Source organism: Emys orbicularis, chromosome 1 (assembly GCF_028017835.1).
Source record: "Emys orbicularis isolate rEmyOrb1 chromosome 1, rEmyOrb1.hap1, whole genome shotgun sequence".
Taxonomy (NCBI): Eukaryota; Metazoa; Chordata; order Testudines; family Emydidae; genus Emys; species Emys orbicularis.
Window position 1 is genome coordinate 322,552,403 of NC_088683.1, and position 26,578 is coordinate 322,578,980.

At 37.5% G+C, this 26,578-nt stretch overlaps 1 protein-coding gene across 1 annotated transcript in view; it reads left to right on the forward strand.

Moving 5' to 3' along the window:
- Positions 1–22,032, forward strand: part of UBL3 (ubiquitin like 3) — a 77,564-nt gene extending 55,532 nt beyond the window's left edge. Inside the window, exons 2-5 of the mRNA XM_065404090.1 lie at positions 9,432–9,540; positions 13,707–13,793; positions 19,887–19,964; positions 20,291–22,032. Of these exons, the coding sequence (XP_065260162.1) occupies positions 9,432–9,540; positions 13,707–13,793; positions 19,887–19,964; positions 20,291–20,343 (327 nt within the window). The 3' untranslated portion in view covers positions 20,344–22,032. The remainder of the gene's footprint in view (positions 1–9,431; positions 9,541–13,706; positions 13,794–19,886; positions 19,965–20,290) is intronic.
- Positions 22,033–26,578: the final 4,546 nt, after the last annotated feature.

The following is a 26,578-nucleotide window of genomic DNA, read 5'->3' on the forward strand; positions in this document are numbered from 1 at the left end:
ATGCACTGGACTGGCTTGATACAGCAAAAATCCAGAAAAGCTACACTTATCCTTTTTAATATAAAACTGCATATAATGAACAGAATAGTACCTGGGTCAAACTTCATCTGTGATGTAACACCATTGATGTCAGTCAGTTGACTTCAGTGGGGCTACATCAGCAATGAATTTATCCCATGGTGTTTGGACAAAACAAATATGTAGATTTCTTTAAAAGCAAGTTTTATATTTTATTGTGATTTAAGGGTTACTCATTAAGACTGAAAATCTCTGAAGATAAGGAATGACCATTAGCCTTCTCCGAGAAGCACATTCAATGGCCTAGATCATGTTGTTGGCTTGTAAGGAGTTTTGTTCTAGGGGAACTAGCAAGTAACCTCACAATCCTTAATCCTCTTATCATGTGATTAAATGTTTGCTATGGGCTATATTAGGAAGAACCCAATTAGGAAGAAGGGATTTTGCTTTCATTCATGTCTGAGTTGCTTACTTTCACTTGAGTAAACCAGATCTATATAGTTACTTAAACAGCCATTTCAATTAAACATTACTACTATCTTTTGCATCAAAGATAAAAATATCTTATGTCCTGTATTTTGCCTTTAATTATCACAGCTCAATGGTTTAGATAGTGCTTTGAAATGGCAAAATTCTGGCTGACTGCCATGGTACACAGTAGGCCCAATGAAACTTGGAATCAGTTGATGATGATAAAAATTTAATTTCATGGTATTTCCGCTCAAGTGAACTGAAATCTGTCTCCGCTTCAAGGTGTAATTCTCTGCTTTGCTCACTTAAAAAAAAAAATACTTGTAAGTACAGAATTTTTATTTCTTTCTTGATACTTGCAGTCGAGGCTAAAAAAACTTACCAGATGCATAGTAGCCAAGCCATAGAAACAAAAGAGGACTGTGGGTCCCACCACCAGGACTCTAGGACAACACATTGGTGAGAAGCCCAAATTCTACCATGTCCAACTGCTGAGTCGGGAGAGAGTGCTGAGATTTCTGTAGGGATGCCGACCCTGGGACCCTTCATGGGACCACCATTTTTCACATCATTTTCTGGCTAGTAACTTATGTGCAGTATGTTTAAAGAATAACCAGTGACCTCACTACATGAATGGCCAATAACTCTTCACCTCTCCCTACACTGCAGCATGGTTATTTTTTTTCTAGAATTTTTCTAGCTGTGTCTAAATTCAGTGGTAGATATTGTTCGTTTCAGCTATGTAAAATTATTGCACTTGTTCAAAGATTTCTATTTAAAACACTTTTGAATACAGCTTTAAAAATATAACAATTGCAGCATGCTTCACAATAGAATATGAATAGAACAGAAATTTGAGCTGGATTAATGGCTGCATTACCATATATAGATTCAGCATTTTGGGCATAGGCTTGTCCCTCCTACCTTGCCACCCTAGATGGGAGCATGTTGGCATTCTCTTGTGCCCATCCACTTCTTTGGGCACAAACAAGGAACAGTTTTAATAGCTTTCAGAAGGAGAGCTGGTGGGAGAGTAACCATGACATTAGTCCATATGCTCTGATATGTGGGACTCCCATCTCCATGAAAAAACAAACAAAATAATTATATGTTTTTAAAAACAAATTGGTCAGGATGAAGACACTCTCTTCTCCCCTCCCCTCATCTTATATCTTAAGACCTTTCAAGGAAGCTTCTAAAATACTTTAACTATCTTTGTTTCTCTTTTGGTAGTAAAACATGTCATTCATAATTTGGGGGGGGAAATACACACTTTAACATGGAAATGCTCCTCTGGTCCTGCTCTGGTCCAATGTAACCTGGGCTCATGGGAGAATCCTGGGGTGAGCAATTGGTTTTCTGTGGCCAAAGTAAATTTTGGAAAACTGAGAGCTCCCGTGTATATTGCTTGTTATTTTTAAAACCAATTTTATTCATTTGAATCCATTTTAAATAAATTTAAATAAATAAATTTAGCTCCCTAGGCAATGCACAATTGACATTCTTAAATTAGTTCAGAGAAATTAGTATTCACAGTAAATGCAGTATCACTGAATGAGCATTGTCTATCTTAATGTGCTGGAAAATTAGTGTATTGGATCAAATGAGATCACATGACCATATGTCATTTGCAGTCCTAAATATGCTGACTTCATTGCCAGTTAATAACACAGATATGAAACGTTCGGTTTCATATTGTGTATTTTAGTGACATCCTTGTATTTGCTTTTCAGTTGAAGAGCCAAATTCTGGTCCCATTGAAGGTTGAGCAAGGCTTTTCTTATCAACTCTAATTGGACCCATTGTGCTTTACTATTGGCTTATTATCTACAACAATATTCCCATCAGTTTGATCGAAGCTTACTGTTTCCCAGCTCTTCCCACTCAGAAAATAATATGTTATCCTCTTATAAGCCCCAGAGTTATCTAGTAAAATATTGCCTTTGCTTTTATGGTAATTGAACAGGAGTGAGATAATGGATGGGTGTCACTGAGGACCTTGTATTCATAGAAACAGCCATTGATACTATAGTTATACTTTGAGTTCAGTGTTTATATTTGACCAGCAAGGTTGGACTTTTTCCCCCAAAGAAAATGGTATCCCTTTATTTGGGTTTTATCTTTCTCCCCTCACTTGCTTCTCCAAACTTTGCTAATGTATATTGAGACTGCCTTACCTGTACAAAGACTTCCTATCATTCCTCACTTCAAGGGGCCAATTACACATACAAAACAAGTCTGTTTTTCTTTAAAACTATTTGTTTCCCTATTAAGTGATCAGTGCTCCTGTTATAAAAATAGTTACAAAGTTCATATAAATCTAGAGTGTGATGCGTTGCATACTATAAAGTTTTTATGGCCTCATGTTTGGGATGACCAACTTTTTCAAAAGTGGTGTGGTTACAAGTGAGTTATGCAGGTCTACCAAACGAATGGCAATAAAACTTTATAGTGCTCCGTATTATCACATTAATTTGTTTATTCCACTTACTTGCTTTAATATTTGTCCATTGTTCATCTCCCTCTGCTTCAAAATAAGGAATTTACTATAGAAACAGTGCCACTTCATAGGCAGAGCTTAGTGATTTCCAAAAGTGCTGTGTAAAATCCAACTTATAATATGCATCTTCAAAACATAGCCATTAATGGAATAGCATTTGTAACACGTGATATGGTAACTATTAAAATGGCAGTCAACTTGAAAGAGAGTCATCCCCTCCCCCGCCCCCCCCCCCGCCCCCCCGCGTTATTTCAGGGACTATACTTGTCCCTGAGAGAACCAGCTCAGTCACAGCTCATAGGCCCCAATCCTGCACCGAGAAGCAAGCAGGTGGACCCTCTCTGACTTCAGTAGGGGCTCTGTGTGGACATGGGTATGACTGCATGGTCCTCAGGGCAGATTTAGGACCATGTTTTCCTATTTTTTAAAAAAACTGATTTTCTTTCGTGTTGTGGGAAAGACCTGTAGATACTCAGGGAAACTGACTATATTTAAAGTTGGAAGGATTCGATTTTTATCATTAAATGTTGGTAAATGTCGATTTCACTTTACATATACAAACAAAAATGTTCCCATCAATAATAATATAAATTTACAGATAAGCAAAGTAAGAAAAATGCTGCTTGAAAAGTTATTTTAGTTTGATTTTAAGGATATTTACTTTTATATTTTCACATGTGATATTGACAGTTTGTGTTTTAATGGCTATAAAATTTAACTTTTTGAATCTCCGTGATAGCCATTAAATAACTATAGTCTGACACACACACCCATAATTTCCCACGACTATGAAAATTTAAATAGATAACATTCATTTTAAGCATTTTTTATTTTTATCAGTCAAAATTATAAAAAAATAAAAATTGAATTCTGCCGAGCCTAACTACATTGGAGAAACAGTGAAACTACCTGCACCAGAGTAAACAAACAGAATACATGGAGACTAATTTTTCTTCCTCTAATCTCTTGGCTATAGAAGTCTTAGGTAAAAAATGTCAGAGTAGTAGTTCCTTTTAGGAAATGTAAAATAGTTAATCAAAGTTTACTTAAAGGTGAAAGTTCTCCAAAGCCATTTCTTGCACTGTCAGTTTTCTTGCAATAAATAGAGCAACCAATATTGGAAAGGTTATTAAAATAAATTTTATAATGTCATGTGGATGTATTTTATGTGGTAGATCTTTTTAATGAGGGGTTTTATCTATTTTATTAAGTAGTATATAAAGTTTGTAAAGTGCTCTGGGTTCCTTTGGGATGAAATGATCCTGTGTAAAATTGGATTCTGGTTTAAGTTCTTATTTTATTCATAGCAGTATAAAGAAGAGCATGCTTCTGAATAATGGAACATTATAAGGGTAAAATGGTTTGTTTTAAACATACATTTATAATTAGTTTAGGTCTCTGGACAGCAAAATACTGTAAAATAGTATTCCTAATCCTGAAAAACTAGAATGATTGTGTGTCGCTTTAAAGAATATTTGGGTATTTGACAGATGTGTGTTTGTGTTGCCTGCTAGGACGTCCCAGAGATACAAAAGAGCCGTGGCATACTCAGAAAAACAGTGCAATCTTCATAATTTTTGGTGGAGGAAGGGGACCTCATTTTTTAGTCTGTGTGTTCCAAGAACCTTAGCATTGATCCAAGCTTTTTCTTCAAGCCACCAGTTTGATTTTTCAGCTCTTTTAAATCTCTGTTAAGCAAATCTGACACTGATAAGTAAAGTTTGTATTGCATGGTGATGTGGACCTAGAGACAGAGAGGCCTTTTTCTAGGCTAGTGATATACTGAATCTTTAGCAGCTCCAGATTTAACTTTAAGCTTTGGAGTACATCTCTCTCTTTTAAAACATTAATTATGAAAATGAACCAGGAACTAAATATATCAGACTGCAAAAAGGAAAACTTAAATCTGTGTGTTTTTATATGCTGTTTGCCACCCTCTCTACTTCTTTGGCCCAACAAGTTTTTCATTTAAACATATTTCCTGTGCATGACAGAGAAGAAGTGTTCTTCCCACAATTTTGTAAATGTTGCATACTTTGTGGAAAAATAAACCCCCCAACCCAATCCCAAGTTATCTCAGAGACCTCATCATGGACTCAAAAACAACGAGGAGTCTGGTGGCACCTTAAAGACTAACAGATTTATTTGGGCATAAGCTTTCATGGGTAAAAAACCCACTCCATGCATCTGAAGAAGTGGGTTTTTTACCCACGAAAGCTTATGCCCAAATAAATCTATTAGTCTTTAAGGTGCCACCAGACTCCTCGTTGTTTTTGTGGATACAGATTAACACGACTACCCCTCTGATACATCATAGACTGTATTCTTCAGGACAGGTGCTGACACTATGTTTGAGAGTATAGCTTTATGAAGGTCCTTTTTTCCTGATTGGAAGCCTCCAGTCATCACTGTAATATAAAAATTGATAATATCAATATCTAAATTAATAGAATAGGATGGAAATACTGTAACTTACGTTGCTCACTTCTTGCTATTTACAACGGTTTACAGTATTCTTGTGTTGCAGAATCCTATCTTGGGCCAGAAAATAAAACTCTAGGGAGTCTGTAGCATTCAAACAGTTGTATAGACTGTTTTTCAAAAATGGCTGACATTTTCACCCAGTAAACGTGCTTGCAGTGAAGAAATTTGTTCACCAAGCCACTTCCTTCCCCACATTTAAAATGTTCCTAAAAACATTTTAAGCCGCCAAGAAATGGGGGGTATGAAAGATAACTTAAAAAGTTAGTGACTGTATATGCTTAAAATTCTCAAACATAATGTTCATAATTTGATTCTGCAAGGACCAACCAGAGTGGACATAGTCCAGAATTGACACTAAATATTACTTCTAACATCGCTGGCTCTTTTCACCTTTCATCAATAACATCTCAGTTATTACTACAACACAGAAACTTGAATTTTAAAATTCACAGCAAAGACTCTGGGTTGTCTTGCCCACAGCAAGAGGCTGGAACCTATCTTCTGTATCCTTCATAAAAAGAATCACAGGACTCATTGTTATCCTATCCCTCATGGAGGAACAAACCAGACATGATCATGAAAAGCACAGAAGGCATAACAAGGATAGGACCTCCTTAGGAAGAAGGAGAAAAATAAACTCTTTTTGGTAATCATCTGGGGACACATTTTAATTCCATTGCAGCGTTTCAAATGATGAGATATGATGTGTTCTACAACTGGCATCTGAATCATTGTATAACCTTAGGAGTTTAAAATTAACTACTTGTATATTAGATAACTCTTCCATTACCCAGGCTCTCCCCTACTACATGCATTCATAGTCACAAATTTGCAATAGTATGTTTAAAAAGATCTTCTTAATCAAAGAGTTTTGCAGAGTAAGTAGCATAGCAGTTGAATGCCTTTAACAGTTCACGGTGCCTCAAGGAGATTTTAAAGACTAGACTTTCAGATTCAGACCTCATGGGACTGTCACACCACCATGAACAGTAAGATTCCTTCAAGAGAAGATTTAAAAAATGAGATTTAAAATTTAGACAAGCACGCACACTAAATATGTCTATAGTCTACAGTGCTATAAGTAAGAAAATATTTAACCATTTATTAGAGCAGTTGTTTCCGTGCATGACTTGACATAATATCTGTTTAAGTATTTTAGAGATTTGCTTCAGGCTTTTGCTAATATTCAGTAATGGTCACATTTTGAAACAAAAATAAAAAACCCTAGTCTACATATAGTTACAGTATACTCTTCAAAAATTTGTTAGCTTTTCCTGAAGCATCTTGATATTGGATCACAGGATCATGTGAACCTCTGAGACAATAACAGAACTTCAGCAGTAATGGAGTCAGCCACATAGGATAAATGTCAATGAGCATTTTTACTCAGTTTTTTATTTCTGTTGCTCCTCTTCATTTTAAATTGTATATTTACTCAGAGGTCTGTTAGGTCCTTACAGAAATGTTAGTTACTTTAATTTTACTTACATTTTCACACTATTTTTACATAATTTTTGTTTTCTGTAGTGAGCCTGACAAGCCTAAGAAGCAGAAAAACAAGGAAATATGCCATCCCCTATATGCTGTACTAAGTGGGGAATAAGTTCTCTGATTAATAGAAGGACTATTGCCTTAGACATTGCTCTGTCTGTTTTAGCTCATCAGTCTTTGGCAGTGCTAGACAGTCAATGTTTGGTGACAAGACTATTCAGCACCTAAAAAAGTAGTAGTGTAACTATTTTAGATTATATGATCCTTTCTCAACTTTCTGGATTGTTTGGCAATTCAGTGACAGTAGAGACAGTAGTTGTTAAAATATAACACAGACTATTGAAACAGTTAGACCCATCTAGCACTGTAGGTTTAGAGAAACAACAAGGAGTCTGGTGGCACCTTAAAGACTAACAGATTTATTTGGGCATAAGCTTTCGTGGGTAAAAACCTCACTTCTTCAGATGTGAGGTTTTTACCCACGAAAGCTTATGCCCAAATAAATCTGTTAGTCTTTAAGGTGCCACCAGACTCCTTGTTGTTTTTGTAGATACAGACTAACACGGCTACCCCCTGATACTTGACACCATGTAGGTTTAGAGGTTTTTCTTTAGCATTGAATATCTCCAAACACACACAATTCAAACAGTTCTTCCATATGCTGTAATATGCGTCTGTCAACAGCCTATTTGGAAATCTTCTTTTACTTTCTCAATATGACTGTTCTTAATATTTTTGGTTGGGGTTGGTCTGAGCATTTGAAGAATCTTCCTTGTTTAAGTAACTTTTCTAAAACTCCTGCCCCTTCCTGCCTTACATCTTCTTTGACTTTATCTGTGCTGTACAGAACAATGCAAGCAATAATAAATATTCTGGTATACCATAACATTATTTAGGGGCTTTATGCACCAAAAAAAAAAAGTTGACATTTGGACTGCAGTCAAAAAACAAGGTCTCTGCCATTATGACAGTCAGGAGTTTAAGAAAGAGAATAACCACTTCATTTGTATAGTAGCCTATTCTCCCCCCTCTCCCCCCCTTACTGGATTCCTAAGTGAATTTCAGACAAATCAAAAACTGATAGAAATATCATGTCCTGTAGATCTTTCAAGCTGAATCTCTGTTCAAGCTCCTATTTGTGAGTAATATAGCAAATGGAAAAAAAACCCTGTTGAATACAGGTCAAAATCCAGTAAAGCCTCACTTTTTATTGTTATACTAAATATTCGTTCTCTTATAGCAAGGGGTGAGAAATGGCAAGGGGAACCATATATTTGAAGGCAGTTTGTCTAGGACACCCAAGTGTGCTGCAGAGGGTTAGCCCTGTGGTTATCACTATGTTCTATTACTTGGGACAGAATGGTAGATGGTGAGGGGGAGGGGATGGAAATGTAGGCTTTGACAGTCATTTAGCTACTACTAATATTGCTATAACCAGGGCCGTTTTGAGACCTAGACATTAGGATGTCTTTCTATCATTTTTTGGTCCGTGGGCTGGGTCCTGTGGGATGGAATGTCTTGATTCAGTCCGTTAGTAACTCTCAAACAAAAAGGGGGGAAATAACTGAAGGTGCCAATATCTGGAGGTATTGTTTGAGACATCTAAGAGAAAAATCATGGTGTCATTAATACTTCATGGAGTCAGGATTTTATTCTCCATGGGAGAAAAGTAAAGTTGCAAGTTAGAGAGATCAGCAGAAGATTCAATGTCCTAAAACGTACAGGGCACTGGCCGGAGGCTGTTTGACTTTCTAATATTCTGTAGTGGGTCAATATGTAGGGTTACCAGATAGCAACTGTGAAACAACGGGATGGGGGTGGGGGGTAATAGGCGCCTATATAAGAAAAAGTCCCAAAAAATGGGACATCTGCTCACCCTATCCATATGGTAAAGTCAGGTCTGACAGTCAAGGTAGCAAATATACAGAAGAGGGATTTGGAGTTAGTCTAGGGTTTAATTTTTAGAAGCCGAATTTCATATTTTTAAATTTGCATATGTTAAGGAAGCAGGCATTATTCTTATTTTCCCTCCTTCAGTTAAGTAAAAGGTCAAGAGAAGATGAATTCTTAGCATTTAGCAATGTTTTTTACTGAACTTGTTTGTTCCTTGAAAAACTATTTGATGGTACTGATAACTAATAAAAGGCATTTGCATATATTGTGATCAAATTAAAGAGCCTTAATAGACATGACACATTTTATTAGTATAATTGTCATTTTCTTAGCCCATCTATGGGAAAACTCCCTTCTGTCCACCCTTTTTGGTTGATGCAAAGGTACTTGAAATACGGTTGTCTATATTTAGTATTTTCTGTTTAAATCTGTTATGATTTTTTTCCAGACTAATTTGGACTGATTAGTTGCTAAAACCAGTGAATAACTTTAGCAATTTAAATAACCTTTTGATTAAATAGTGTATTTGTATTTATTTTTAGCAAATCTTCCTAATGTTCCATTTTCTTTACAGATAAATTTGCGCCTCATCTTGGTAAGTGGGAAAACGAAAGAGTTCTTGTTTTCACCAAATGATTCTGCTGCAGATATTGCAAAACATGTGTATGACAACTGGCCTATGGGTGAGTCATTTTTGTGTGTCCTTTAGCTGCTAACTGTCCAGTTAAAACTGTTTACTCTTCTGTAATTAAGACTGAAATGTTAATAATTTTATCATTGTTCTTCATATTCAAATGGAAGTTTATATAGATATATTTTCTCTTCTGTTTTCAATGGTACAAAATTTGAGATGTTGAAGTATAGTCCATTACCCAGCTTACTTCTGAGGCTACTTCTCATATTCATTGTGCCCTACGTACTGCTTTTCCCTCATTTTGATTTTTTTTTTTCTAAACAGACTTGGTACAAATCTAATAACTGCAGACTGATCCTGGCAGGTGTTAGATATTATACCCTTTGTCTAAGGATGAGTAAGGAAAATATGCCATTTTATATGAATGAAATAGCAAAAGTGAACCTCAAATATTTTGTATTTTTGATTGCTTTGCCTCAGAAACAATCTACACAAATACAGTAATGTCCAGAAAAAAGGTAATGATAAAAGGCAATTGTAAAAGACTTTAAAGGATGAGGGAAGCTGGGAACATATTTAAATATGAAGATATTTTAAATTAATTTGGGAGTATATATTTTGGAAAGTGGAAGTGTAATCTGAGATAGGGTGTGCGTATATGTAAGTAAAATAATGAATGGTTCAACAAAAACTGATCAGGCAATCTTTGTCTCCCTGTCCCACAATCCAAAACACTAGCCAAAACTGAGAAATGACGTTACATTTGATGAAAGAAAATACTTAGACATTCTCTGATACTGGAAGTCATTGGGAGCCATTAACTTAGTGTTTCAAGAGGACTAGAAAATTACTGCACATGAACAGGAATAATGTGCATCTATGCTATCTATGTCAATAGTAATATCAATAATGCATGCTTAGGCCCTAAACTGGTCTCCTCTGAAGGTTAGGAAGGAATTTTTCTTGCCCTGATGCAGTTTTACACAGTTGACAAAATGCAAGGATTGTAGTCCTCTAAAGTATTAGATACACTACAGACACACAGCTGTTGGAGACTTTTTATACCAAACTAGCTGGACCAATGATTCTCTTTGGTATGGCAACTCGGTATCTATTGTACATAGTTGTGTTCTAGAAGCACACTACAACAGACAAAATAAAATTTATCTTGTGTGCATTTGTGTGAATTAGTAATGGCCGAACCAACTGTTTTGTCCTCTTAAATCTACTCCTGAGTATATTACATTGCAGTTTCAAGTCAGCACCCTGCCTAGCTATTAAGGCGCATAACAGGCACTATGTAACACAGGATCAGGGATTTATATTTTGTGACTCTTATTTATGTGTCAGTGCAGCTAATTAGTAGCATTTCATCAAATTGACTACTTCAGACTTGTGCAGTAGCAATTAAAACTGAGATTTGTACCTTGTACACATAACAAAGAATGAAGAAAATTGCGTATTTTAATAGGAAGAAAGCCATTCCATATTACCTAAGGAATGACAGCTAAAGTTAATGTGTCATCATAGTATGCAACATGTACCAGAGAAATGGCTCATAGGTTGAATATGATTACAGGTCAAGTTGTTCTGTGTATGTAAATCTTGAGAACAAATATCTGCTAATGGCCTTATTTATATTTTGGAGAAAGTACAGTGCCTAGATTTGTCACTGAAATTGTGATCTGATCTCTCTTCCCCATCTCTTTAAATTACATTTCATGTGTAGGTTAGTTTTGAGAGGCAGAAACTGGAATTATTTAAAATTGAGGCAGCTCTGAAATTTATTATTGACTTGTTTAAGCCTTCCCAAGCAGTGAGCATATGTGGATAATCTCTTGTTCTTTACAATTTGAAAACTATCTTTGTTACAAGAGTTGATTATAACTGACCTAGAATGACGCATTAAAATTATTTAAAGAGGTGACTAAGTTGAATCTGTTCCCCCAAGTTTGTATTTGTGTTTGATTTGTCCATAAGATGTGCAGAGATGAATCTGCCTTGGGGTCTTTCAGAGATATGAGCAAAATTGTGCCCTTAGGTACAATAATAAAGATCCAAATTAACTTCACTGAGTTTGGTGGAGATAGTCTAGGTTTACATCACTGCAGCTGAGGGCAGAATGTTGCCATATATCTGAAATTTGCACAGTGTCCTGACTACATTTAATGATCGTAAAGGGTTATAAGCAAGCATGCTTAAGCCACCTCTCTTCTGTTCCCATCCCCCCATGTATAGGTTGAAATACTCTTAATTTAAAAACTTCCTCGCTCCCAGTGAGAATGTCCAGTTTGATTCATTTGCTCATACAGATAGTTGGTATCCCACTTAGAAAAGTTTCTCTTTATTCCCTCTTTTCTAAAATTACTTTATCCTCTGAGTATAGTTGTTGGAATAATTAAATTTTCTCTTATGATGATCATCTGATAAGTGTTACGACACTTTTCAGTTGAACTTTTTTTCATTGGTTTAGCTAGGGGAGAAGTGTTTTCATTATGAAAATTAAATATCCCGAGTGACTGTTTAAGGGGAAGAATTCTTGAGACTCTGCCAAGGAGCAAAGATTAAAAACATAAAATGGTGGATCAGATGTCAGGAATTATTATACCAAATTGCCACTTTTCATCTTCTGGCCTCTTGTATTATTGCATCTCTAGTACCACAAATTGACTAAACTTTACTACTGCAGTCCAGATGGAAGTCAGAGAAGTGAAATCTTAAAGCAGAAAATTATAAATAAAGTTTCATCAAGCAGGATAATTGTAACACTTCATTTTGACTACTCTGTTGACAGCATATCAATGTCCCTTCATTGAATTGCATTACAATTAAAACAGGTAGTAAATGAAAACATTTGAATTTCAGATGGTTTCAGTTGTCTAGTTTTATCATATCTTGTAAATTAAACGTTCTAAGGCATCTAGTAAATACTGCCACTTCTACACACTTTCTGCTCATACTTGTTTCTGATGTCAGCCTGACTTTGTAGTGCTCTGTACACCTCTAATCATGTGTCATTGTGCCTGATGCCTTTAAAAGTGAACAGGCATCAATTGTAATCATTCATTTTTCACTCTTCTCTTCCTGCATCTTTTCCTACCAGATGATGGTCACACACTTTCCACAATGTTTTAAATACCTTTCCCAACACCCTGTTTCGTTTTCTCTTCCTCTCTGCCCATTCTATCCATTGTGTATTCTGGGCATACAGGTTGGCTTCTCCTATCCCTTCTTGAATATTCGTATTTGCTATATAAACGTTGCAATAGATGGAGCAGAGCAGAAGCAGATTTGTGAACAGTTGGTATCAGATACCTGGTCAGCAAATGAATGGAAGACATCATTCTGAAAGAGCAGATTTAAATTAAATAATTGTGTTAATATTTTGCAATATTTACCCTTAAAACGTAATGTAGATTCGCTTACTTGTTTTGAAAATTGACAGAAATTTTAAACGGGAATAATAAGTGATCATCTAATCTTATACATTACTTATACATTATTCTTACAGCTAATTTGTGATACATAAATCTGTACAGACTGTGCTATGAGAAATTTCCTGAAATATATCAATATGTCTCTCTTCTGCGAGGGTCAGATGCTTACCATTCAGCTTTTCCAGGAATTTCAGGGTATGTTCAGTTCATTATGCCCTCTGGAAATTCAGCTGGCTAAATCTAATCCTCATTCAGCACTGCCCAGTAGCCACAGAGAGGAGCACTTCTGCTTACTGATTTAAAATGATTTTCAAATCAGAGAACGGATGTGTGGCTGCTTATCAGTGCTGGACTGAGGCTGAACTAAGCCAGTTCAATGTTGGAGGGCAGAGAGATTGAGAATCTCCTGCAATTGAAGGAAAATGGAACTAAATTATCCAGATGGATATTGAATCTGAATGGGAACAGGAAGTGTCTTATCATCAATTTAAAAATATTTTACATAGGAACTTATAACCATATATATCACTTATAACCATTAATCAAGCAGAAGTAAAGTGAGGCACAGAATAGTTATTGCCCAAGTCTGAATCGGGAAATAAGGAACAGAATTTAGGAGTCTTAACTTCAGATCCTCTTCACTAAGCAGCAGGCCGCACTGTCTTGTTAGTACTGAACTGGAAGAGTTCTGTTTTCTCTTTTCTACACTGGATGGGTGGGAAATAAAAGATGCATATACTGGGCTGTTCCTGACAACGTCCTCTTTCTTCTTTTTCAGATTGGGAAGAAGAGCAGGTCAGCAGTCCAAATATTCTGCGGCTTATTTATCAAGGACGGTTTCTTCATGGCAATGTGACACTAGGAGGTAATGAAATAACTTGGGTAGTATAATTTAGCAACTTTCTCCCCAGGCAAAGTGAATATTTATTTAAAATGCAGTAAATTCTCGTTTAAGTAAAACCCTCTCTAGACTTCAAGGTCACAACATGGTTTTCTGCACAGTTTTGCTGTAGCATAACATGGGATACTCTGTGTTACCTTTATATTTTTCCATCCTGCTAGAATCGGATGTTAGACTATGGTATATATCACTGTGTTAATTAAATCTTTTCTCACGTAAGGAATAGTTATGCTATCTTTATTGTCTTTTAATGAAAGAGGGATGATTTTATTCCACTTCTCGTATACTGCATTTATATTGTAAACCATTTCAGAAATCTCGAAGTATATTAAAAATGATGGATAAAGATTATGATAATTGGTTAAACAATACTAGGGAACTTAGTGTAATGAAGAAAGACACCCTGTGAATTAGAATGAGGGAAAATATTTTTGCTATCTAGCTCTGTCCTAAGGATACAATTGTATAGTTATGTGAGAACAAAAGTAAATGGCTTCACTTTGTATGGTGAGGAAATACAGCTCAACTGTGCCCCCTTGTGTCATGTTTTCTAGTTATATTTTGTAGGGTTTGTTATATTTTGTAGATTTATTTTTTATTTATCAGAGATGTAGTACAATGTATTGTAATTAACAATATTTCCTTCCAGAGGTGGTGGCAGCCGTATGAATTTTAAGTAAAATAAATGTCTAAACAAAATATCTCTTTTCTGTTTGCTCTTACCAAATCTGACAAGTGAGCTAAAGGGCCTATACTCTCTGTCTACAAATTGCTTCTGTTAATGCGGTTGGTAATTATGAATGCACAGGGAGGGGAGAATGTAATATAAAGTCATCCCTGGGGTAGCTGTCTTGAAGTTAAAGGTAAACCTGGAATGACTTTATCCCTTTGTATTTATCATTTTTGTTTGTTTTCTGGTTTTTGTTTTTTGTTTGTTTCTTTCACTCTGGTGGCACGAGTGAGAAACTTGAATCGTTGTCATCCCACAATCTCTCATATAAAGACTCTGGAAAACAAATGCAATATATTATGGGGGAAAGGTTCATATGTGCCCTGCCAATGTGCTTCAACACCAACTTGGAGAGACTAGCTCTAGAATGACAGGGCAGTTCATTCTATTTTTCTCCTTTAATTGTTGCCCTATTTCCTGATAATGGTAACCAGGTTGTCATTTTGTGCTAGTTGTGATATAGATGCTTCTCCATTAAGAACTGGACTGGGGCCACCAATTCATTCTAAATAGATTACTATACTGCTATCAGATAACCACTTTTAGCCATTACTAACCTGGGCTGCTGATCTCCTTTTGGACAATTTATCCTCCATATGGTTCAGTTTTCTAATACTACTTTATATACTGGCTAAATAATGGCAAACTTCACTGTGTACTGCCTAGTAGTAACTCACTTACTGTGGAATTTTTATTTAGGCTTCAATTAGTTAATATATGTAATACCTATTGTGCAATTTTATGGCCCACTCTTGAAGGTAGTGAGAAGTAGTGTGTTCTTAGTGTTAGTGAAGATATTGCCTCTTTTACCCACCCTTTGCCTCATTCCTCCAGCCCCAATCTTGAATCATCATCAAGTTCTCCTCCCATGATGCCTTGCCTCAGATTATCATTCTCCAGCCAAAGATGGCTATACAAGATGTTCTTTGGTATTCATCTGTAGGTGTTCCTCTGCACCACTGTTACTCACTTTCTTCACTGAGATCAGACTGGACCTCACAGTACTAACAAGAGTCAGTGTTTGTTTATCCAGTTCCGCTGGAAAGAATAGCTAGCATGCTTTTGGTTGCTACATTAAGACAGTTTCATGGATTTTAAATGCATACTTGGGATCAGGGAATTTTAGTTCAGATTGCTGCTCACTGATGTATTGCAATTTAATCATCACAGCTTTACCCCAGGGATATTTCATGTATTACAAAGATCTATTTCTGTTGTTATATTTTAGAGGTTTGTTTTAAAACATTTATTTCAACACTAATGAAATAATGTAATAAATTTCAACCTGGCGTAAGATTATACAGCTGAGTTATAAATTTCTGAAAAGAAATGTTGAGGCAACCTTTACTAAAGCAACATGGATACATTCCATAACAAAAGAAAATAGTAACTTAATGTTTAGTCCAGTATGCAGTTTCTCGTGAAGTTATAATACTTTGCATTTCTGTAGTGCTTTTCATCCAAGGATTTTAGGGGTGTTGAATTATAACATTTATAAAGAGCATTTCATTTGTCTCAAGTGGTTAGTGAATATTGACTGGAGTTTGGGCTTGTTCACCACTGAAAGTCATTTTGTCAATTGAAGAGGCAACAGTACCCTCAGATTGTCTCTTTGGACACTAAATATCATCATTGGTTCTTTCTGTCAAAGTGTGGCAGTTTTCTACTTCTAAACTCAACTTCATCTTGTAAAAACTGACTGAAGTTGAAGCTTAAAACTAAAAAAAAAAAAGTCTTGAGCTTGTCTGCCAGCCTGTGTTAATGCATCTTTTGAAGTATCTGCTGATACAAGAATGACTGAGGAAACAGCAAAAGTATCAGTGGGAATGGTAATAGAAAAAAACATTTGTCTCTAAAGTCTGCAGTGTCATTGTTGCAAGAAGTGCCAGATCCATCATTTTCTGTTGCTGCTAGTAGTCAGTGTGTGAAAAGATGGGTGAAGAGAGCATGTTGTCCAGATGCCACCAGCAAATTTCATATGATAGTTGATTATTAGACTAGTAGCTTGTGGTTGAAATAATTTTACAAATAGCCATGAGGTACTGCATTTCAAAAGTTCTCCTTCTCCAATCAGATACTGGGAGGAAGCAGTAGAGAATTGCTCTAATGTTTCTTCTTTTTATTTAAAAAAAAGACAAGAAGAGAAAGGACACTGGAGAGAGAAGGCAGAAGAAAGGAAATAACAGAGACAGGACAGTAGAACTAAATGAAGAGAATAGAATAAAGATTGAGGAAAAGAGAAAAAGAACCCAAAAAGTCAACAGGAAAGGAGAATTGGGCATAGACCAAAGATGCTTCTGTCTCCTTTCCTGTACCCCAGTCCAGGGAAATATTAGAAACCACTGACAAGGACTTGTGTAAAAATTATGCAAGCCATTAATTCAGGGGTTGGGCAAACTTTTTGGCCTGAGGGCTGCATCGGATTTTGTAAATTGTATGGAGGGTCGGTTAGGGGAAGGGGCTGTGGCCCGGCCCCCACCTCCTATCTGCCCCCGCCTCCCGGGACTCCTGCCCCATCCAACCCCCCCGTTCCCTGATGGCCCCCCTGGGACCCTTGCCCCATCCACACACACCCGCTCCCTGTCCCCTGACCGCCCCCGGACCCCTGCCACACACACCCCCAGGACCTCTGCCCCATCCAACCCCCCCTCCTTCCTGACTGACCCTCCCCCGGGATCCCTGCCCCCCCCCGACCCCTATCCACACTCCCACCCCCTGACCACCACCCCGAACTCCCCTGCCCTCTGTCCAATCCCCCCTGCTCCGTGCCCCCTTACTGCTCTGCCTGGAGCACCGATGGCTGGCAGTGCTACAGATGCGCCACCTGGCTGGAGCCGGGCCATGCCACTGTCACCACGCAGCACAGAGACCGGGTCAGGCTGGGCTCTGCAGCTGCGCTGCCCCGGAGCTCACAGCCCTGCCGCCCAGAGCATTGCGCCGGTGGCGGAGCGAGCGAGCTGAGGCAGCAGGGGATGGGGAACAGCGGGGGAGGGGCCGGATCTAGCCTCCCAGGCCAGGAGCTCGGGGGCCGGGCAGGACGGTCCGCGGGCCGTAGTTTGCCCACCTCTGCATTAATTGAAATATTAGCATACTTTTGCTTGATTACTGTAAATAATCAAGCCCACAGTTCACTAATCAGAGCATAGTCGCCTCTAGTGTCCTTTTGAGTTTAGGTAACGTTTCCCTAATGTGATTAGTTTGTAACATTTTGGTCTTTCTCTAATGGCTTCTTAGAGTTCACATAAACTAGATATAAAGGGATTTTCTTCTTGAACTGAAAATATATAGCCTTTGTAGAGTTATCTGTTGTATCAAAGACTCAAAACTTAGAACTGTTTTAGACTTAGAACTATCAACAGCCTCTATGTGTAGGCTCAGGCTGCTTTCCATAGGGCAAAAACACCCTTCAGATTTAGGCTATGTCTACACTGGCAATTGAATGATGAAACTTTTGTCTTTCGGAGGTGTTAACTCCCCTTCCCCTGAAAGACAAAAGTTTTGCTGCGACAAGTGCCAGTGTGAACAGCACGTTGTCAGCAGGAGCACTCTCCTGCCGACAACACAAACACCGCTTGTTGGAGGTGGAAGTTTGTTGGCTCTCCTGCACAACTTTTAGCGGCACGGCTGTATGACATAGCCATGTCGCTAAAAGCTGCGTAATGCAGACATAGCCTTAATTTACCACATAGCTTGTTCTCTGGGAAGTACAAATGTCAATTGTATTTCAAAGGGATTTCAATGTCTCTCTTTCTCCCGATAAGATAATTGCCTGTTTTAAATGAAAATGTTTACAAAGAAAATGTTTGGCTGCTTTAAAACTAAATTAATTACATTAGTCCATCTAAACTAGGGATCTAGTGCTTCTGGACAGCAAGTACCAGGTTTAGTTTTATATCTGATTCTTGGATCTGCAATAAACTGATTGAAATGGAAAAGAGAGACTTTTAGGATACTCCCTCTCCATCCTCCCTCCTCAGTTACTGTGGATGGATTGTTTCTAAATGCAGATGGCAGACTCTGCGATGGTGAAAATGGAAGCTGTGACCTGCTCATTAGAGGTTAAGGTTCTGCTTTAAGTCACAGTGTTATGTATTTGGGCACAAATACTAAGGGGGTGGGGAGGAAGTACCTTGAATTCCTAAAGGAAAACTGAGCTGGTTCATCTATTGCTGATGATATTCCCTGATTGATTGATTGATTTTTTTTTTTAACGGAGCATGTGGTGGAAGATATTTTTCTCCTAATTTATAGTGGAAAATTTAAAATCTCAGGAGAAAATGAAGCTCTAGTAATATGTGAAACTTTTACAAATAACCATACTGAACAAATGCTGTCACAAAGTTGCAGTCCAGAACATAGACGCCTGGGGGTGGATGGGCATTTTAAAAGGGTGTGCCAAACCTAATGTGAATAGGGTATAAATGCTTTTGTTTTTTTGTGGTTTTTTGTTTTGTTTCGTTTTTTTCAGTCAGTGAGATTGCAGTGGAATATTTATCAAAACTCCAGAGTGTTGAAAATGTAAACACAATATTATGAAAACTGGAATATGAAGCTGACCAGTCTAGTTTTACTGCAAAGTGGAATGAATTGTGAAAAGAAAATCAGATTTTTAAAATTCTTTCAATTTCAATAATACATGGTAGTAACAGTGTTGAGGAAAACACTTTGTCTTAAACAACCGGTTTTAAACAACATTTTAAAGTTTCTGGAGACGCACTATTCTCACATACTACTGATGTGCGATGGGTGTTCAGTGTCAAAGCATGAGGCATTGTAATGAAAGGTGGTATTCCATGAAATTATTTGTAAATATCATATCATATCATCAGAGATTTGGATTATTTACTTTTCAAGAGAATTGGAAAAATGTTAGGCTTCTGGTAATGAACACTTTAGTGTGCTGTTCAATTCCTTGAGAGTAAGTATTTATTTTGTGGCTTAAGTTGGTCACATAGGCCTAATCATATGCTTAAAATTAAGCACTTTGCTGAATCAAGGCATAAGTGACCATTCCTGCTCCCATTAAAGTGAATTGTACCACTGACTTCAAAGAGAGCAGGGTCAGGCCACATAACTTTATCATCCTCACAGTGGCAAACATTAAAAACACAGTATTTCATTTGATCATTCTATAAGACCCTGATCTGGGTAACATTTATACAAAACTTCTTTCTAGGATTGGTAAATAAGCAGTATAAATTTTGAAGTAAGAAGTAGGAAGCTGTGAAAAAAGCTAATCCAGTTAAAGTTATGGTTTTAGTTGGGTTTGTTCTGTAGTGATGAAAAGAGTTTGTGTGTTGTTAAATCATCCTCTATTTTTCACACAGCATTAAAACTTCCTTTTGGCAAGACAACGGTGATGCATTTGGTGGCTAGAGAGACATTGCCAGAGCCAAACTCTCAAGGTAGGCTATACAGTAGATGAGCTTCCAACTTCAGCTGCATAGGCACGTGTTCAAAAATGTCATTGTTTTCATTGGATGTTTTGAAAGGAGAAAAATCTTCATGGTTTATGAATAGTTCTTGTCGAGCAAGTAACAAATGATTTTGGACACATTAAAATAAAAAGCATATTTCTTAGTTATGTATCTGAGTAACATTTTTTGTATTCTCCAGAGCTTATAAAGTTGCACAAGATAAAATTTTTGCATAGTTCTTGTATCATTAACAATTATCCCCCCTGCTCGCCCCAACTGAATGTTTTGTAAATTTTCTTCTCGTTGTTCCACAGGTCAGAGGAACCGTGAAAAAACTGGAGAGAGCAATTGCTGTGTGATCCTGTAAACTCTGTCTGCTTTACCTGCTAAGTGTGATGTAATATAGTCTTTGTCTTTCATGCTGCTGGAATAGAAGAGGCCCAACCTTGCTTCAAACACCTTTAGGAAGAGCCTGTCTGTAAATCCATGGAACTGAAATATTACATAAACACTGTCACATTATTCTCTTTTTTAAAGGAGAGATCTATGAACAATTGCATTATAATTTTATTTCTATTTTTTTCTTGCTGAATAATCTTATAATACATCGGTTCTTGAATGCATTCAATCTCCAGAAAAAGTTAGTGTTCTCTTCCACAGCAGAAATCATTTTGCTGCCACAAAAATCTTCATTAACCGGAACTAATCAATCAAGCTTTCTAGATGCAATTTGCACTAAAAACAGTTGACGATATGTTTCTCATCAGCAATCTCTAATGATATTTGAGACACCTAGAAATAATCTCCAATATATAATACAGCACTGGAAAATAGAATCCATAATTTAAAAAAGCTCACTAATGGCCAACTCAAAGGAAAAACTGAAGTCAATTCTACCAAGTCAATCTTGGTGGCCGAACTGGCACAGAATACTAACTAAACCGAGCCTGGCTATATATATATTTTCACTGCAACAAACAAACGAAAAACGATGTGCCTGTAATTTAAAAGCACTCTGTAGAGGGCTGTTGAAACTGATTTTTTTTTCATTATTATGATGCACTCTTTTCTCCTACGTTAGTTGAGTGCATGTTCATACAGCACAAACAAGTGCAGAGAGTGCATTTCCTAGCCTTAATATGGGAGGGGTAATTTCCTGTAGTTCATAGGCTTTTATTATTGTGCATAAATATTAGAAGACTTCATTTACTAATCAATTTTATGTATTTGAATATCAGCAATTGATGTTTTTCAGTGATTCTTACTCCTCTGTATCTCGGTGTCCAGAGTCATGCTTACTCATAAGAGACTTCAAAAGAATTATTAAAGTTAAAAAAAGAAAAAACCTCTGCCATAGTACTAGTTTCGTTTCTTTATGTAATCTGCATTTGGTATTAGTGCTTGCAATTGTATTCAAATCAGAAGCTGATTTTTAAAGGCATACATAATTAAAAAGGATGCCATTTTATTTCATATCAATAATTTAAAGGTTGATATGCTAAAGAAATTTGCACAGCACTAAAGCATGAGCTAGTTTCATCTAAACCTGTAAAAATATAAAAGATTTTATATTTTTTCACTCGGGAAGAATACTTCCTGGATGAAATTACAAATAAGTGTAGAATATATTTAATAAAAATCTTATAAAATGCATAACTATAGAACTTAAATATAGATTGGCGTGTAGCATAATAGAACAATATTCCATATAAATAGCATTAGCCTTAAAAAAAAAAAAAAAAAAAAAAAAAAGTCACAGGTTGATGTTGTGTTCTGTACTTAATAAGTGTTCACAGCCCTTACAGATGTTCTGTGTAATTGTTTTTTCAAATGGTCAGCATCATTCAAATGTAATCAGGTTATTTTACCCATTGTTACTGCTTTGATGAAAGCTTTATATGCCATAGGCCTACAAAAATATTGTTCATACTGATCAGAATTAAATTTGTATAGAGCAGAGTTTTAAAACAAATTGTAAATAGCACTAAACATTTTCTTTCTGCAACCTGTACTGATAGATTCTACTGTAAACTAAATAAAAGAATATTGTAGTGCATTTTGGTGGTGATCTAAAATTAATGACTGGGTCTGTAATTGATATATATTTGTTTGTTTTCACAGTCATGAAAACTGGTGAAGTGTCAAACCTAGTTCCCCTCTGATTGAAAAAATAACTGTTTGTTTATAAGATTATTTATAGACCAATTCTTGGTTTTAGTCTGTGTTCAACATCATTTTTTCTTGAGTTTCCTTGGTTGCTCAAACATGGAATAAAACACCCTGCTCCAAAGAGATAAAAATAGAAGAACAATGAGGAGTCCAGTGGCACCTTAAAGACTAACCAATTTATTTGGGCATAAGCTTTCATGAGTAAAAAAACCCACTTCTTCAGATGCATGGAGTGAAAATTACAGATACAGGCATAAATATATATTGGCACATGAAGAGAAGGGAGTTACCTTACAAGTGGAGAACCAGTGTTGAAGGCCAATTCAGTCAGGGTGGATGTGGTCCACTCCCAACAATTGATGAGGAAATGTCAATACCAAGAGAGGGAAAATTGCGAGAGGGAGATTATATGAGAAAAGGATCTACCACATAGTACAAGAAAAAGTAATGAGATGAAGTATGATTCGTATCTTGTTAGTTTAATAAATCTTTAGTGTGAACTGGTGGTATTTGAAAAATGATTATCTAGTGTGTTGGTGATAGCTTGAAAATTACATATTTAATACTGAAGAGAAAGACCTTGTGTTGGTAGCCTAAAATTAAGTAACTTCCTCGTACATTATTCAGTAAGTGTGGATATTGAAGAGAGACTACGAGCTTCAGGTATAGTAAAATAATTTGTAGTCATCTAAGGTATCAATACTAATGCCACATTATATACTTGTTAGAAAACGTGTGACCCTTCTTTGATCCATTTAAATAAGATTGCTGGATATTTGCTATTTTGCAAAAGAGATTAATTTTAATAAAATATCAGCATGCTTTTGCCTGCTCTTGAGGAGAACAAAGTACACACACAAGAATGTTCAAATAAATCCTTTAAACTCTGCTCAGCTTTAAAAGTCAGTACTTGTGACTATGCAGGTTCTCTAGAAGAAAAGTAGAATACTTTTATGCTTGTTTGCCCACCAGCACCCAGAACGTCGTTCCATCTGTTCCATCACATTGCTGTTGTGTGGGCTCTGGGAATAAATGTGCAAGGGTAGTTAAGGGTAAGGTTTGTTCAAGACATGTTGTATTCTAAAATACTTAAACATTGAAGCATGAGAAGGAGCAGTTTATCTCTCACTCCATATTGTAAATTGGCCATATCAGATACAAGAGATACATTTGGGGGATTATAGCCCAGTAGTACTAAGGTGCTGTACAGATTCTAGTGTTCGTAAGTGACAGCTTGAGTAAGTCTGTTGCAACAGCCTCAGGGCTTGCCTAAGCTACTGACTGGAGGAAGAAAGCATGGTAAATGCCTTTGCTAATGCCTACAGAATAATTTTTAATGTGCTGCATTGATGTACATCCTGTACTAATAGGGCCAGCCCACAACATTTTGGCACCCGAGGCGAGGAGCTCAAATGACACCCCCCCATGCCTCCTTGCTTGGGCCAAAACTTTGAAAGGTCTCAATTCTGCCTTCTTCCTGTTCCACTCCTCCCATGGTACTGCTCTGCTACCTACTCCAATAAAGGAGAACTAACTGCTTAAAATGCCTTGTTCAAAAATTTTAAGTAACACTTAACTTTCAAACGCCTGAACAGCAAATGTAACTTTTCTTGTCTGCATAGTAAACACTGGCATTTTTATCTGTTTGAATAATTAAAGTGGTGCTTTCCGTGCCTTCTTGGTTGCAAAGATTTGAACTGCTTCCTGAAGGTCCACAGTCTGGGCCAGCTCATGCTCTATTGAGATGGTTGCAAGGCTGACCAGCCTCTCCTGTGTCATTGTGGAGCGTAGATGTGTTTTTATTAACTTCAGCTTGGAGAAGCTGCGTTCTCCACTGGCAACTGTTACAGGAACTGTTAGAAGTATGCACAGAGCAACAAAAGCATTTAGAAAGAGGGTGGTCATCTTATTTGTGCACATATATTCCAGAACAGCCTTTGGAGTTGATCCAGCTGAAATGTATCTTGAAAGGGCTTTCAGTTCATCGCCTAAATCACTCGCATCAATATTGCACATGTCATCATGTGTCAGCACTGTCTCTAGTGCCCTGCATTGCTGGTGTAGGTCTTCTTCAGGTATAGTGAGGAGTTTTGGAATATCATACAACATCCCAAATATACTGCTGTGTTCCTTGAGCTGCATGAAACGTTCTTCAACTGACTGTATTGCACAATCTAGCACCTGGTTAAAGAATTCAACTTTGAATTGTTGTTTGGGGTCTCTTATGGGATTATCCCGTGCCTCGTAATCAAAATGTCGTCTTCTTCGGTGACTCTTGTATACTCGAATGGGTGGGAAAATAGCTTCAGTGTGAAGTTCCTCTGTCAACTTCTGTGCACTCTTCAGAATGTTTTGAAATCCCTCATCTGACCGGTAAGACTAGTTACGACTTTGCTTTGTCCAGTTGTTCCATTGCTCCAGATATATCAAGGTCAACACCTTGGAGTCTCTTGCTTACATAATTTATTTCAAACAGTATGTCATGCCACAACACTAAGCCACACAGAAATTTGAAGTTATGTATGTTTCTGGTGATTCCATTTCCCTCTGCCACTGTTCTCCCACGAACAATTCCTGTCATAGCATTATCTTCCATAATGGCAACTATGGCATCATCTATCTTCCCAATTTGGTGTTTGACAGGCTTTATCGCCTCCACTCAACTTTCCCATCGTGTGGCACTCAGTGGTTTCAGTGTCAGAGAGGATGTTCCCAGATGTTGCTTCAAAATTTGCCATCGATGAGTTGATGCAGAGAAAAATACATAGATGCTTTGAATTACATTAAAAAATTCAGCAGCCTCATTAGAAGCTGATGCTGCATCACTGACCACCAAGTTCAATGAATGAGAACTGTATGGGACAAAAAAAGCTCAAGGGTTTAACTCTCGGATCCGTGTCTGCACTCCTCTGTTCTTTCCTCTCATGTTGGCACCATTATCGTAGCCCTGACCTCTCATGTCAGCTATCGCACTTCCCATACCTTCCAGCTTTTTAAGAAGCACATTTGTCATACCAGCTCCTGTAATATCAATGTCAATAAATTCTAGAAAATGCTCTCTGACAGTCACCATTGCAGGGACATTTTCACTAGGTTCTGTTGTTGTTACAAAAGGCACCATTAAAGTCATTTGTTCCATATGGCTGATGTCAGGTGTGCAGTCCAGAATAACAGAGTAATATCTTGCTGACTTCAGATCTGCCACAATCTTGTGTTTGACTTTTGTTGCCAGTAACTGTATGATCTCATTTTGAATTATTTTTCCAAGGTAGTGGTGTGTGTGTGCATTTCTTGGGTGGTGACTCTTCTTAGATGCTCCTGGAGTACAGCATCAAACTCAGCCATCAGCTCCACAATTTTAAGGAATTTTCCATTGTTTGGCACATACAGCTGATCTGAAGTGCCACGCAGTGCTAGGTTTTGGGTAGCAAGCATTCTCACAATGGCAATGAGCCTTTTCAGAACATTTTGCCAATAAAGAGACTCTGATGCAATCTCCTCTTCATGCTGATCATCTATAGTGGCCTTTAACCTGTGTCTTATCTCAAGCTCTTTCCACCTATGGAATGCTCTCTGGTGATTTGCTGCCTTCTCATGTCATGCCATATTTCTAGCCAGATTTTTCCAGTCCTTTTGTTCCTGTAGAACCCAATGTGGCTGGAACATTAGACTGCAACAAAAACAGTATGCAGCATTCTGGGTTTTTGAGTACATAAGCCATGGCCTCTCCTCTTTGTCACCATTGGGGATATCATGCCAGTAATGTGTTGGATGGAAACTTCTATTTTCATTGTCTTGGGGAACATGAAGTTTTTCACTTGCTGTTGCCCATGCAGTACAAGGAAGTCCCTCAGGCTACTGCTCAAGTGGGTCCACAGTCCTGGATCATCTAGACTTAAGGAACTAAGCTCAGCAGCAGCTGTTTCTTGTGCCTCCACCACACTCTTCTCTGATCTATACTTTTCTTCAGGAATGTGCATGGTTACATCCACTTGAGATGGAGATATGGATGCTGCAGTAGCTGCCAGGTCACCTGCACTCTGACTAACTGGAAGATCAGGCATCTCCTCACCACTCACATCCTCATTGGGGCTGGAAGGCTCACCGTGAACATTTGTGTCTATGTATCTCAGGAGAGCTCCTTCCTGCTTAGATAGAAAAGCTTTCTTTGCTTTCTTTCTTTTTCTGAATGCTGCCCCAGAGGGGCGTTTTCTTCTCTCACTCATGACTGCTGTTCTGTGCCAGCTATAGTGGCTCCCAACACTCAATTGAAGGGAACAAATAAGCAGGCTGGTAGCAGGGCCTGAGTGAGGGAAGATATCAGCGTCTTAAGGGCCTAACTGGCTCCTACTACTTCAGTTGGCTGCCTGTTTCCTCAAGTGGGTTCAGGGAAGCAGCAGGAAACAGGAAGCTCCCTGAGCAGCTGGTGTTAA